Here is a 12,621-nt window from a genome sequence, read left to right on the forward strand (position 1 = left end):
ACAAATGCATCATACAGTGAAAACCGGGTATAACGAACGCGGATAGAGCGAATTATGCTATATATCGAACAAAAAAATCAGTGACGAAAATACGCGCGAAACATTCCTTATAACGATGTTCACATCTGATATATCGAACTCGGCGCGCCTAGAATTGCCACCAAAATGCATGGTCTCGGAGCGGCAATCGAGATGTTGATTGGCTGTGATGGAGATATTGAGCCTCCTATGGTGCGACGTGACTCCCGGCACTGTCCGTAACTGTTTCCGACGCGCCTGACTCACGATTAAACCTTCCCAGTGAGCGAGTCCGGACCAAGATGGAAGCATCGGCGAACTGTGGGAAGAGCCCGCCAACGTTCCCGGTGTTGTGGTGAAAGGAGTTCCCTTCGAGGATTGCCTGATCGACGACGACGTTGCCCTCACTGTGAGCCCCCCGGACGCCGACACCGCAGCCGATGTCATGTCGGCTGGGGCTGCTGGAAGCACCAAGAGGCAGAGGATGTCGCGAGCGGAAGCAGTCCGATGCTTAATGAAGCGCTTTCGGTAGTCAATTTGATCCACCAATATTGTTTCGATATTTGAGGACACGGACTGCAACTGATGCAAATGATGTCCCATGTAGGGAATGCTGTGCTACATGACGCCGCCAAAACGAAAGTGAAAACAAGAATCACCGCTTTTTGGGAAAGTAGGTAGTTACACCGGAAAGTAGCTTGATTGCTTGCAATAAATAGATAGTTTTGTGTATGGTAGTAGCACTCTTTATTATGTTCGTTTCTCCATGGGGGAATGACAGGAGGAAAGGGGAGGGGGTTGTGGGGTCCCGCGTACTGCGAACTCGTAACAAAAAACTCGTTATTGGCGGGTTAGACTATTTCGAACTATTGGATATATAGAACTAATCGTGGCGCATATTGCAGTTCGCAATAACCAAGTTTGACTGTAATCGGCACGAATAACGATAGGCTAGCCAGTTAAATTATGGAAGCTGAAAAAATAGATAGGTTGCAGTCTCAATGCGTGAGCACATCATCTGTATCCCTTTCTCAAAAAGAACCATGTCATCTCAGACTATTATAAGTGCCTCTGCGCATGTGTGGTGGAATGCAAGTGGAAAGCGTGACATGCATAAATTGTAGGTCTTTTCGAAATATATTTTGTTGGTAGTTTACCGCTCGTCCCTGTTGTCTCCTGTCTTTGTCTGTGTCTCGTTTGCGGTTTCAGTTCCCACTATGAGGCTCAGAGCGAGAGTGAAATAAATAAGCATACCTCATTCACAAGGCAGGCGGTGATTGCGTTAAGTTTTCTGTTTAATTACGAGGTAAAGAAATCCGCTATTTGGGCTCATAAAAAACCAAGCTGCGCGGTCCAGGATTGCCTTTCCTTGCCTGGCGCCTCTGGCTACATGTTATATCGCTGCACTGTATCAGCATTGCTAATGTTTTGGTAAATGCACGTTTATAGATCTTGCGTTTTTACATGCGGAGCATCTCTTGCTCGGGGGTACGTCTCGCGGCGTCGGCGTCCACACTCACACTACGCATGCGCAACTCTCCTCGTTCCCGCTCTCCAACAGCTGCGCGTTACTCTCTCCACTTCTCTCCTACCACCTGCTTGCGCTTCTCCTGCGTTCTCGCTACTGCTCTCACGGCGCATGCGGTACTCTCCTTCTCTAGTCTCCTCTCCTTCAAGTGTGAATATAAAGCGGGTAGAGCGCTGCGCGCGTTCAGTGCAGCGCTTGCTTCGGTTGACTCCGTTGATGCTTCCGATGAAGTGTGATGGAAGCAACAGTCCCGTCAGTGAGTGGGCTGACGCAAGCACGCGTCAGCATCAGCCCAAACAAAGGACTCTGCTAATAGCAATGTTACGTCCACTCAAAACAAAGCTCGCGACGGGGCACGCGACGCTGAACGCAAACGCTTGAAGCGAGCAGCGGACCCTGAACTTCGTCAGCGCGAAGCAGCTTCGAAGCATCAACGTCGAGCAGCGGATCCTGAGCTTCGGGAACGTCAAGCAGCGTCGGTTCGAGAACGTCGAGCGGTGGTACCGGAACTTCGACAATTCCCCCAAACCCAACTACTAACACAACGGAACGCAACGGAACCACCCGATGCCCCGGTTCCCCTCGGGAAGATGGAGTAATTTCGTGTGTAATGTTGGATGTATTTCCTTTTTGTCATGGCTCCTTCTCTCCTTCCTTCATGGGTATATTGCCGCGAACCATGTATGGGTTTGTTTATTTATTGTTTGATTCTACTGCCGGGCCCCGCAAGGCTGTGTTATCTGCGTTCCAAGCAAAGCGCGTCTTGCATTCTTTATTTTTATGCCGCACGGGCTATCTCATTCACATAAGCAGACTGTTTCGCCCTAATGTCGCTAGCCCAGAATAATCTTCTGTGATCTACAATGTTCTGGATGTGAATCGATGGTTCTAGAAACACTCGCACCGAAAGATAAAAGCCTGCAGAGCAGACGCCGCGGCATTCGGTTCGACTACACTCGCCTCCGCAAGGCACAGTGTTGACCACTGCTTCACCGCCTCTGTATTCTTTTGAGTTTTTAGGGGAGCACAAGTTCGCTCCAATAAATTTGTTTCTCCTGCAAGACAACTGCGTCGTCCTTGGCTTCGTGACATCTGGTGAGGTGCGGGGTACATGCACCCTAAGCCCTCGTCAAGCCGAGAAGCAAGCCCGACTAGTGTCAGCTGCCGCCAGCAAGGTCTCCAGCCAGAGTTTGGACTGCTTCCTGATAAAGTGAAAAACGAAGACGACGCGGAAACCACTATGAGCAACGCAGGCACCATGACCCCTCGCTCCCAGTCCTGCCCTCGTTCTTCAGCAACCAAGGGAGCCCGCATCATTCCATGGGTCCCCTTCGGAGGACCCCGAAGACTGGTTGGAGCAAGTCGAACGGGTCAGGCTGTTCAATCGATGGGACGACGCGGAGACACTGAGGCAAGTGGTCTCCGGCCTTTAGGACTCAGAAAGGAACTCATTCGAAAACCATGAGAGCTCCCTAGACTCTTGGAACGATTTCCGAACGCAATTTTTAACGACGTTCACCACGGTTGTGCCAAAAGAGCGAGCCGAAGTCCTGCTGCAGACGCGGACACAACACCCTAACGAAAGTGTTGCTGTATTCGTCGGAGAGATGAAGAGGTTCTTCCGGCGTGCTGACCCTTGCATGTCGGAAGAAAAGAAGTTACGCTTCTTAATGCGCGGTGTGAAGGAGGAATTGTTTGCTGGACTTGTCCGCAACCCGCCCAAAACCGTCGCCGAATTTGTGACCGAAGCCAGCGCAATTGAGAAGGCTCTTGAAATGCGTACTAAGCAGTGTGACCGCAACTTTGTTGGCGCGGCCAATGCGAACTACGTCGACAGCATGGGGATTCCGGCAGACAGCCTACGTGAGACTGTCCGTGCAATAGTGAGGAAGGAGCTGCGGAAACTTCTCCCACGCCACCGCAGCCGCAAGTCGCTACCCTTACCGATGTGATTAGGGAAGAAGTGCAGCAAGCGCTGGGTAGCTCAACGATGTCAGAAGCACCCCGCGAGCCACAAGCCATGTCCTACGCGGCCGCTGTTCGTCGGCCTCGCGCACGTGCGCCCTACCGTAACGAGGCTCCGTACCGTCGCCCCCTGTCGCCGGCCCGACCACCTGTGGTGCAAACCCCCGCCCCAAGGAAGAACGACCGACAGGTGTGGCGAACGACCGACAATCATCCGCTGTGCTACCACTGCGGAGAGGCCGACCACATCTACCGTCACTGCCCCTAGAAGAGGCTCGGTTTGCGAGGCTTCTTCGTCGACGCACCACGACCCCGACCCGGCCAGCGCCCTACTGAGATCGAAGACTCCCTGTCCAACACCAACCGAGGACCAGCCCGATTCAACAGTTCACTGTCGCCCTACCCGTAACAGTAGTAAAACCGCCGTAGCACTGCTGGCTTCTCACGTGGAAGGTCCCCCAGCACACGCGGGGGAAACTAAAAGCAGCATCATCTGGAGGTAAAGTTGCAGGACCGCGGAAAAATAAAAACCCTCCAACGACGCAGGGACTCACCGAAGACCACGATTCACGACATGCCCTCAGACCGACGACCCGATCTAACCCTGACGTGACTTCCGAACACGACGACAGGAAAACGGTGCGACGCGTACCCGACATGACCGAACCCGCCGCTGAGAATACGACGAAGACGACGACGCATAGTGCCCGACTGTCAACACGTACAAGCAGAGATACGACGCCACGACGCACCCGGAACTCGAGAAAGTCGGTGTTCCGACGTTCAGCTGTCCATCGACGGCTTTGATGTAGTCGCCCTCAGACACGGCAGCCGACTACTCATTCATGAGCGGACCATTTGCGTCTAAGCGGAAGAAAGTTGCGACCAGATGGGAGGGTCCGCACATACGCACAGCAGGAGGCCACCTAGTGACTCCAAGTGGAACGTGCACATCGCGCGTCACCATAGACGGCACAACATACCCTGCGGCGTTCTTCGTTCTGCCTAACTGCTCCCGCGACGTTTTTCTCGGAATGGACTCTTTGACGGACAACGGTGAAATAATTGATCTACAGACCAAGTCCATAACTTTTTCCTCCGATCACTCCATGACGCCGGATCCGAACCCCGAACACCGTGCTGCTTTAAGGATCGCCGATTATCATGTCACACTGCCACCCCGCGCAAGCTTGATGATCACCGTCTGCTGCGAAGATGCTGTTCCTGACGTCAACGCTATCGTAGAGAGTGACCAGAGGTTGCTCCTCGACGCGGTATCTCCGTCGCAAGACGCATTGCGTGGTTTACGCAACGCCAATCCCAAGGTTTGGTCACTAATTTCAGCAAAGAATACCAGCATTTGAACAGGGGCGCTGCAATCGCTTTCCTCGAAGAAACGCAAGAAGCAAGTGACGTGATTGCGGTGGCACCAGAAGATACCTTCAAGCTCCCGTATCACTTCGACGTGAATCCGGCGTTACCGCAAGAAGAACGGAACAAATTATTGGATTTGCTGCGTCGCCACAGAGACTGTTTTTCATCGAACACAAGACTACGTCAGACACCTCTAGCGAAGCACCGAATATTAACCGAAGATGGAGCCCCACCTACCCGACAGTCACCGTACCGCGTCTCTTCACATGAGAGGGAATCCATCCGGACTCAAGTCGACGACATGCTCAGCGACGACATTACACAGCCATCGAAAAGCCCCTGGGCTGCACCGGTCGTACTGGTTAAGAAAAAAGACTGTACATTAAGGTTTTGCGTTGACTACTGGCGACTGAACAAAATTACCAAAAACGATGTGTACCCCCTCCCCGAATCGACGACGCCCTCGACCACCTCTGCCACGCGAAGTACGTCTCATCGATTGAACTGAAGACGGGCTACTGGCAAACTGAAGTGGACGAGAAAGACCGAGAGAAGAACGCATTTATTACCCCGGACAGCCTATACGAGTTCAAGGTGGTGCCGTTTGGATTGTGCACGGCGCCAGAAACGTTTCAACGAGTCATGGACACGGTGCTAGCCAGCCCGAAGTGGCACACCTGCCTCGTATACTTCGACGATGTTGTGGTATTATCCCGGACTTTCGACGAACACTTTGCAAGGTTGCAGTCTGTACTCGAGGCTATCCGTACAACGGGGTTAACGCTGAAGCCTGAAAAGTGCCGCTTTGCGTACGAGGAACTCAAGTTTTTGGGCCGTGTCGTCAACGCCGCGGGAGTCCCGCCTGACCCGACGAAAACCTCCGCCATAGCGAACTTCCCAAGACAGAAAGATAAGAAGGGCGTGCGGAGATTTCTCGGACTATGCGCATACTACAGGCGCTTCGTCGCAAACTTCGCCCGCATTGCAGAGCCACTCACTTGCTTGACGAAAGATAGCACCCCTTTCAGCTGGGAAAATGCCCAAGAAACAGCATTGTGCCAGCTGCAACAACACCTGCAAAGCCCGTCTGTGCTCGCGCATTTCGACGAAAACGCCGAAACGGAAGTGCACACGGACGCCCGTGATATAGGGTTGGGTGCCATCCCCGTACAAAAGCAAAGCGGGTGCGAAATAGTAATCGCCTATACGAGCCGTGGTTTGTCCGAGGAAGAAAGAAATTACTCAGCCTCTGAGAAAGTGTGCCTCGCGAATATATCGGCCATTTCGAAATTTCTCCCATACGTGTATGGAAGACAGTTCAAGGTTGTGACAGACCACCATGCGCTGTGTTGGCTCGCAACTTTGAAGGACCCCTCTGGCCGTCTTGGTAGGTGGAGCTTGCGCCTGCAAGAATTCGACGTTACAGTCGTTTATAAATCCGGGAGGAAACACTCCGATGCCGACTGCCTGTCCCGCGCCCCCGTCTACCCACCACCACAAGACTCCGATGAAGACAGCGCGTTCTTCGGAGTCGTGGCTGAGAGCGATCTAGCCGCCCAACAGCGTGCCAATCCCGAGTTACGCGTCATCATCGACTACCTGGAAGTATGCAACGTCGCCGTGGCCAGGGCCTTTAAACGCAACTTACCTGCATTCAGCCTGAAAAACTGCGTCCTCGTGAAGAAGAATGTCAGCCCCGGAATGAGAGCGAATTACCTTCTGGTCATCCCGACAGATCTTCGTGCTGAAATTCTGGAAGCGCGCCACGACGACTCGTCTTCCGGACATCTCGGCACAGCTCGCACAATTGGGAAAATCAAGATGAAGTACTACTGGTCCCGCCTTGCATCCGCCGTCACCCACTACGTCCGGAGCTGCCGTGACTGCCAGCGACGAAAAACGCCGCCGACAAGACCCGCCGGCTTTCTACAACCAATCGCCGTCCCATCGAAGCCCTTTCAACAGATTGGAATGGACCGTCTGGGCCCGTTCCCTACGTCACAATCACAGAACAAGTGGATTGTTGTAGCAACAGACTACATGACGCGCTACGCTGAGACCGCCGCTCTTCCGAGGGGGACTGCGCAAGAAGTCGCAAAGTTCTTTATAAACCAAGTTGTTCTGCGACATGTAGCCCCTGAAGTCCTAAACACGGACCGCGGAACAGCATTCACTGCGGAGCTCATGTAAAGAATCTTACGCTACAGCAACACGGATTACCGAAGAACGATGGCGTACCACCCCCAAATGAACGGACTAACGGAACGTCTAAATAAGATGATCGCGGAAATGCTGTCAATGTACGTCAACGTTGAACATAAAACGTGGGACGCAGTGCTGCCGTATGTCACGTTTGCGTACAACACGGCTATTCAGGAAACTACGCAAATGAAGCCGTTCCGGCTTGTCTACGGAGGACTGCCGACTACAATGCTTGACCCCATGCTTGCGCATGTAGAAGACGACCACCTCAACCCCGACGTCCAAGGATACCTTCAGCGTGCGCAGGTGGCCCGCCAGCTCGCTCGAGTTCGTACAACGGACCAGGAGCTGGTGGATGACGGGCGCTACAACCTCCGACGCCGAGACGTCGAATACCACCCAGGGGACCGTGTTTGGGTTTGGACTCCCATCCGACGATGCGGACTCAGTGAGAAGCTTCTGAGACGGTATTTCGGACCCTACCAATTCTACGACGTGTCGGCAAACTTACTTACGAGGTGATCCCCGATGGCGATTCCTTAACATCACGACGACGCACGCGGCCCGAAGTCGTCCACGTGGTTCGCTTGAAACCTTACTTCTCAAGATGACGGACTTTTTTTTGTTGTTTGTTTGGACTGTCTTTTATTTTAGCATCGGGTAGATGCACTCGTACAGGGGGGGAAATGCCGTGAACCATGTATGGGTTTGTTTATTTATTGTTTGTTTTTACTGCCGGGCCACGCCCGACTGTGTTATCTGCGTTCCAAGCACGTCTGGCATTCTTTATTTTTATGCCGCACGGGCTATCACATTCGGAGAGCGATCTAGCCGCCCGACAGCGTGCCAATCCCGAGTTACGCGTCATGATCGACTACCTGGAAGTATGCAACGTCGCCGTGCCCAGGGCCTTTAAACGCAACTTACCTGAATTCAGCCTGAAAAACTGTGTCCTCGTGAAGAAGAATGTGAGCCCCGGAATGAGAGCGAATTACCTTCTGGTCATACCGACAGATCTTCGTGCTGAAATTCTGGAAGCGTGCCACGACGACTCGTCTTCCGGAAATCTCGGCACAGCTCGCACAATTGGGAAAACCAAGATGAAGTACTACTGGCCCCGCCTTGAATCCGCCGTCACCCACTACGTCCGGAGCTGCCGTGACTGCCAGCGACTGTTTCGCCCTAACGTCGCTAGCCAAGAATAATCTGTCATCTACAATGTTCCGGATATGAATAGACGGTTCTAGAAACCCCGCACCGAAAGATAAAAGCCTGCAGAGCAGACCCCGCGGCATTCGGTTCGACTACGCTCGCCTGGGCAAGTCACTTTGTTGACCACTGCTTCGCCGCCTCTGTATTCTTTAGAGTTGTTAGGGGAGCACAAGTTCGCTCCAATAAACTTGTTTCTCCTGCAAGACAACTGCGTCGTCCTTGGCTCCGTGACAATATTTCACAAGCCGTTGAATAAACCGACCAGTTCCTAGTCAGCGCCATGTGTCGTCTATTTTTGTCCCGTCTTTTTGTGCTGTTTCAAATTTCAGTTGGTATTTTGCAGTTAACGCATGCACGTGCTCGTTGCGCCCTTCTTAGGGAATGATATTGAGGGTGCATGTTTCAAAGAACAGGCCGAATAGTGATGTCCCCTCTAGTCACGGTTTCGATGAGTGATTTTGCCCCGGGCAGGTAGCCAGAGCGCAGGCTGTCTAGGAGGGCTCTACCGGCTGCACTGTGCGTCAGGTGGCCAATCTGCCTCGGACGATGTCCTTCGATAAGCGGAATTGTACACGCCCGTGCTCTCTAGCCTGCCGGTGGAAGCTCCTGGCGGGAAATATAGAGCGGCTCGACAACCCTTCCAAATTAGGCAATCCCCTTTTCGAGTCTTCGTTTCCGCAAGGCTAAGATACGGGAGCGTATATGTAATCCTAGTTATTAGGAACGCTTGCATTAGTTTTAGCCGATATTATTTTGAGGCCATGTCGTCGTGCTAAAATTCGTCAAAGAAGCCCGAATATTTGCGCTACATGAGCCGATAATTTCCTTGTGTTGCGTCGGTCCTGTTGTAGAGGCAGTTCAAGTATGGCTGTTTGCATTACCGTGGTACGGGAGTACCTCCCAGCGGTATCGCGATTGAATGGGCTCGTCTGGCTCTACAGTTCTCGGGTTGGGGGTCTAATTGTCCGGATTTGGCTGGTGAACAGTGAAGGCTAGCCAAGGCCATGCCTTCTTCTACGGCTGTTGGTCCAGCCTGTAGGGTGGCTTCAAGTTGAGCATCCCTACTTCCCTTGACCCGGAGCGTGATGTCGTCAACTCTGGTATCTGATTTAAGGTGATCAGTATATGAGCCGCCGCTAGGTTAAACAGCAGGGGAGAAATCACGGATCCCTGGCGAGTACTGCACGGTGGAAGCTGTATATCGGGCAGTGTGAGATTTCCTGATCAGAGGGTGGCCGTCCTTTGCGTGAGAGAGGCACGCACGTAGTTTTAGACTGGAGCTCCTGGTCGTATGCGTTCCAGACCTCTAAGGATAGCTAGCGTCGGTAACTCTGTCCAAGGCTTTGGTTCTGTGAGAGTTTATTGTGGATGCGGAAGGGATTAAAGGGAGAAACTTGAGTGGAGTCCTCTGTCCAGGTCCCCAAAAGCTTGTACCCGGAGCAGGCCCTGTGGCGCTGGCCTTCCAAGGCCTCGCTGTCCAGAGTCACATCCCGCGCAGATTCAATGACACCTTCGTAAAGATAGCGGTGACGACTTGCGCACACCCGGCGAGAGATTAGAAAGTACCAAGTTTATCACGATATATTAAAAACACATGAACCAGAGCCGACTCCCCAGACAATTTCCGCCGATTTCGCTGTGGCGTCACAGAATCTTGTATGTTCAGCTGGGGGCCGACGACCTAAGCCGTAGTACTAAGTGACGGTAGTGGTTTTTCTAGCTCCTTTTTTCGTAATACTTGAATGCTAACATTCAGCAAAATTATTAACCCATTAATACTTCACTCATGCTCATAATACGTCAATGTGGCACAAAATGTAGCAGTTTTTATATTTCTTGCGTGTTCGTACGTTGTTTTCGCTTGAATAACTTCGTTGGTGGCTGGCATGGAGCTGGGTGGGTCACCAGAGGCCAGTTCCTTAAAATTGAACACAACTGTGCTCTGTCCTCACGGCCCCCGTGACGACTCACACAATTCTCGGGCAAACAATAGGCGGTGGCCCGTCGCCATCGTTCTTGTCTTCGTTTACGGGCCGCTTTGCAAGCTCTTACCTCCTTGGTGAGCCCCGTGTCGAGCAGGTATCGCTCGCCCTCCTCGCTAGCGGGTGACACGGACAGGAGCACTACTTCGACGTCCGGGTAGTCGAGGCTGGCGTTCACGTAGTCGGTGCTCATGAACGCCACCGCCTCCACTGCTGCCGGGATGGACAGCGGCCCTGCGTGGCCGGACGACAGCGCCGCACTCGCTTTCCTTTCTCGATATTCAAGGGGCCATGAAGATTAAAAAAGACTGCTTTGTCTTGCTTAGCAGTGATGCCGTTCTTGTCGCGAACATCAAAATATATAATCACGACATCTAGGGAATCAGATGAAGCAGCGGCGACTCCGCAGCCACTTTCCGGCGACATCTGTGTGATGTCAGACAATCTCATCTGCCGCACCCGTGAAACGCCGCCGTGAAACGCCGCCGTGGACGCCTTTAGTTCCGTTGGGGCGTAATATTTAAAAGATGGCAAGCATAGCACACTATATAATAACTGCGTTTTTTTGTGCTGGCCCACGGTAAGTTGCTGTAACGCGGAATTTGCAAGTTTTACTTTAATTGTCAGTCCTTTCGGTTTAAAAAAGGTCCCTTGGGGCTGGAGTGTAGATGAGTGAGTTACCAAAAGCTAGTCTTTCGAACTGAACAATGTGTCCTGTTGCCTTCACGGACCCTTTAACGACATTCCAAAGCATCTATTGGCACGTGGGAGAGAGAATAGCGAGATGAGTACGGCCTGCAGCCCCTTGATTGATTGATTTTAGGGTTTAACGCGCCGACGCAACGCAGGCGATGAGGCGCGCCGTAGTGGAGGGCTCCGGATTAATTTTGACCACATGGGGATTTTTAACGTGCGCCGAAATCTCGTACACGGCCTGCCGCCCCTGCGTGCATCGTACCTTGCTTTCGGAAGGCGTAGTTGATGACTATGGAGGCGCTGTTGAGCTTGGCCTCGCAGCTCTTCTTTGCCGTTGCAGCTACGCCTCCCACGAAGACGTGGTCTTGCAGATTCTCGCCCACAGGAAGGTCTGCCACCACAGGGATCTGCGGCAACGGCATGAACATCCTAGTGACAGGCAGATTACCTTCTTCGAATAGACCTATAAGTTTGTTGCCCAGCTGCATGACAGTCTGTTTCTGGGTGCGTACTTGGGACCTCTTTTATTGCTAACGCGACATGCACTTCTTTCCACATGCGCCAATTTAGTGTAACGACATGCTCCAGGTGATGTAGCGAAATTCACCGCATTAAAGAATTATTGGAAAGCGGATGGAGTAGATCCGGGCTACCCAGACGTCTTTACAGTTTAAGTGGCACGGGCACGTACAGTAAACAACCATGTGTGCTTCCGTGCCGGGAAGGCATTCAGGTACACATGCATTCATTGGTTCAACAAAGAAGGCGAAAAACTGAAGTGCACTACTAGATTATCGTGTTAGTGGGGAGAACCTGCCGCTCACAGATACGCCGGGCCCGCGTGCTTGAACACGGTGGGCAACGTGTAGGGAGACTTATGAACGCCTAACTAGTCCACGACACCGGACGGGATACTGGATGGAATAGTGGATACTAGCAAGGTGCTCAACCCCTGTACATGCTTTTCAGTTGAGAAGCAGTGCTGGATAAGCTTTTTTGTTTCTTTTCTGCCTCAGACTATTCGATAATCTGACAGCTGTGTAATCGTGTACGCTGCGCTTAGTGAATAGTAGCAAGATGATCAATCCCAGCGCATGCTTTGAAGTTAAGAAGCAGTGCACAAGGAGGTGATATCATTTTTTACTTTTCTGTCTCGGACTATGGGATAATCTGATAGCTGTCCAAGTCATGTAGGCTGAGCTTAGTGAATACTTGCAAGATGCTCACCGCCAGTGCATGCTTTCGTTTATTTGGGAATACCCTCAGTGTGAATACATTGAAGAGGGGAGTGGGCTACGAAATACAACAACAAAACGTAGCAGCGTAAATACAAAATATGCAACAATAGACATTGTACATTTGTTCAAAATTCGCGTACATACCATAATAACATCAAAGGTGTTTATCCACGGCACGCCACTTTGTTAAAAATAAGATTACACAACGGTATTATGAACAGCACCCTTAAATAACTCGGAATGAATGATTGCAGCAATATCACGGGGAAGGTGGTTCCAGTCTTTTGAGGTTGATGGGATAAAGGATTTAGAAAAAGTTGTATGGCATAAATGTCGGCCAACTTTGTTGGAGTGGTCAAGACGTGCAGTTACATATGACGGCGGGGTTTTAAGAAAGTCGAGAAGG

The 12,621-nt window shown here is 51.9% G+C and overlaps 1 protein-coding gene across 1 annotated transcript in view; it reads right to left on the minus strand.

Annotated features, from left to right (window-relative positions):
* LOC144141318 (oxygen-dependent choline dehydrogenase-like) overlaps positions 1 to 12,621 on the minus strand; it is a 145,585-nt gene that overhangs the window by 40,344 nt on the left and 92,620 nt on the right. The window contains exons 8-9 of the mRNA XM_077672890.1: positions 11,240 to 11,384; positions 10,352 to 10,515 (exon numbers count right to left, since the gene is read on the minus strand). Of these exons, the coding sequence (XP_077529016.1) occupies positions 10,352 to 10,515; positions 11,240 to 11,384 (309 nt within the window). The remainder of the gene's footprint in view (positions 1 to 10,351; positions 10,516 to 11,239; positions 11,385 to 12,621) is intronic.

Source organism: Haemaphysalis longicornis, unplaced genomic scaffold (genome assembly GCF_048455015.1).
Source record: "Haemaphysalis longicornis isolate Haplotype H1 unplaced genomic scaffold, Haemaphysalis longicornis Haplotype H1 scaffold_6, whole genome shotgun sequence".
Taxonomy (NCBI): domain Eukaryota; kingdom Metazoa; phylum Arthropoda; class Arachnida; order Ixodida; family Ixodidae; genus Haemaphysalis; species Haemaphysalis longicornis.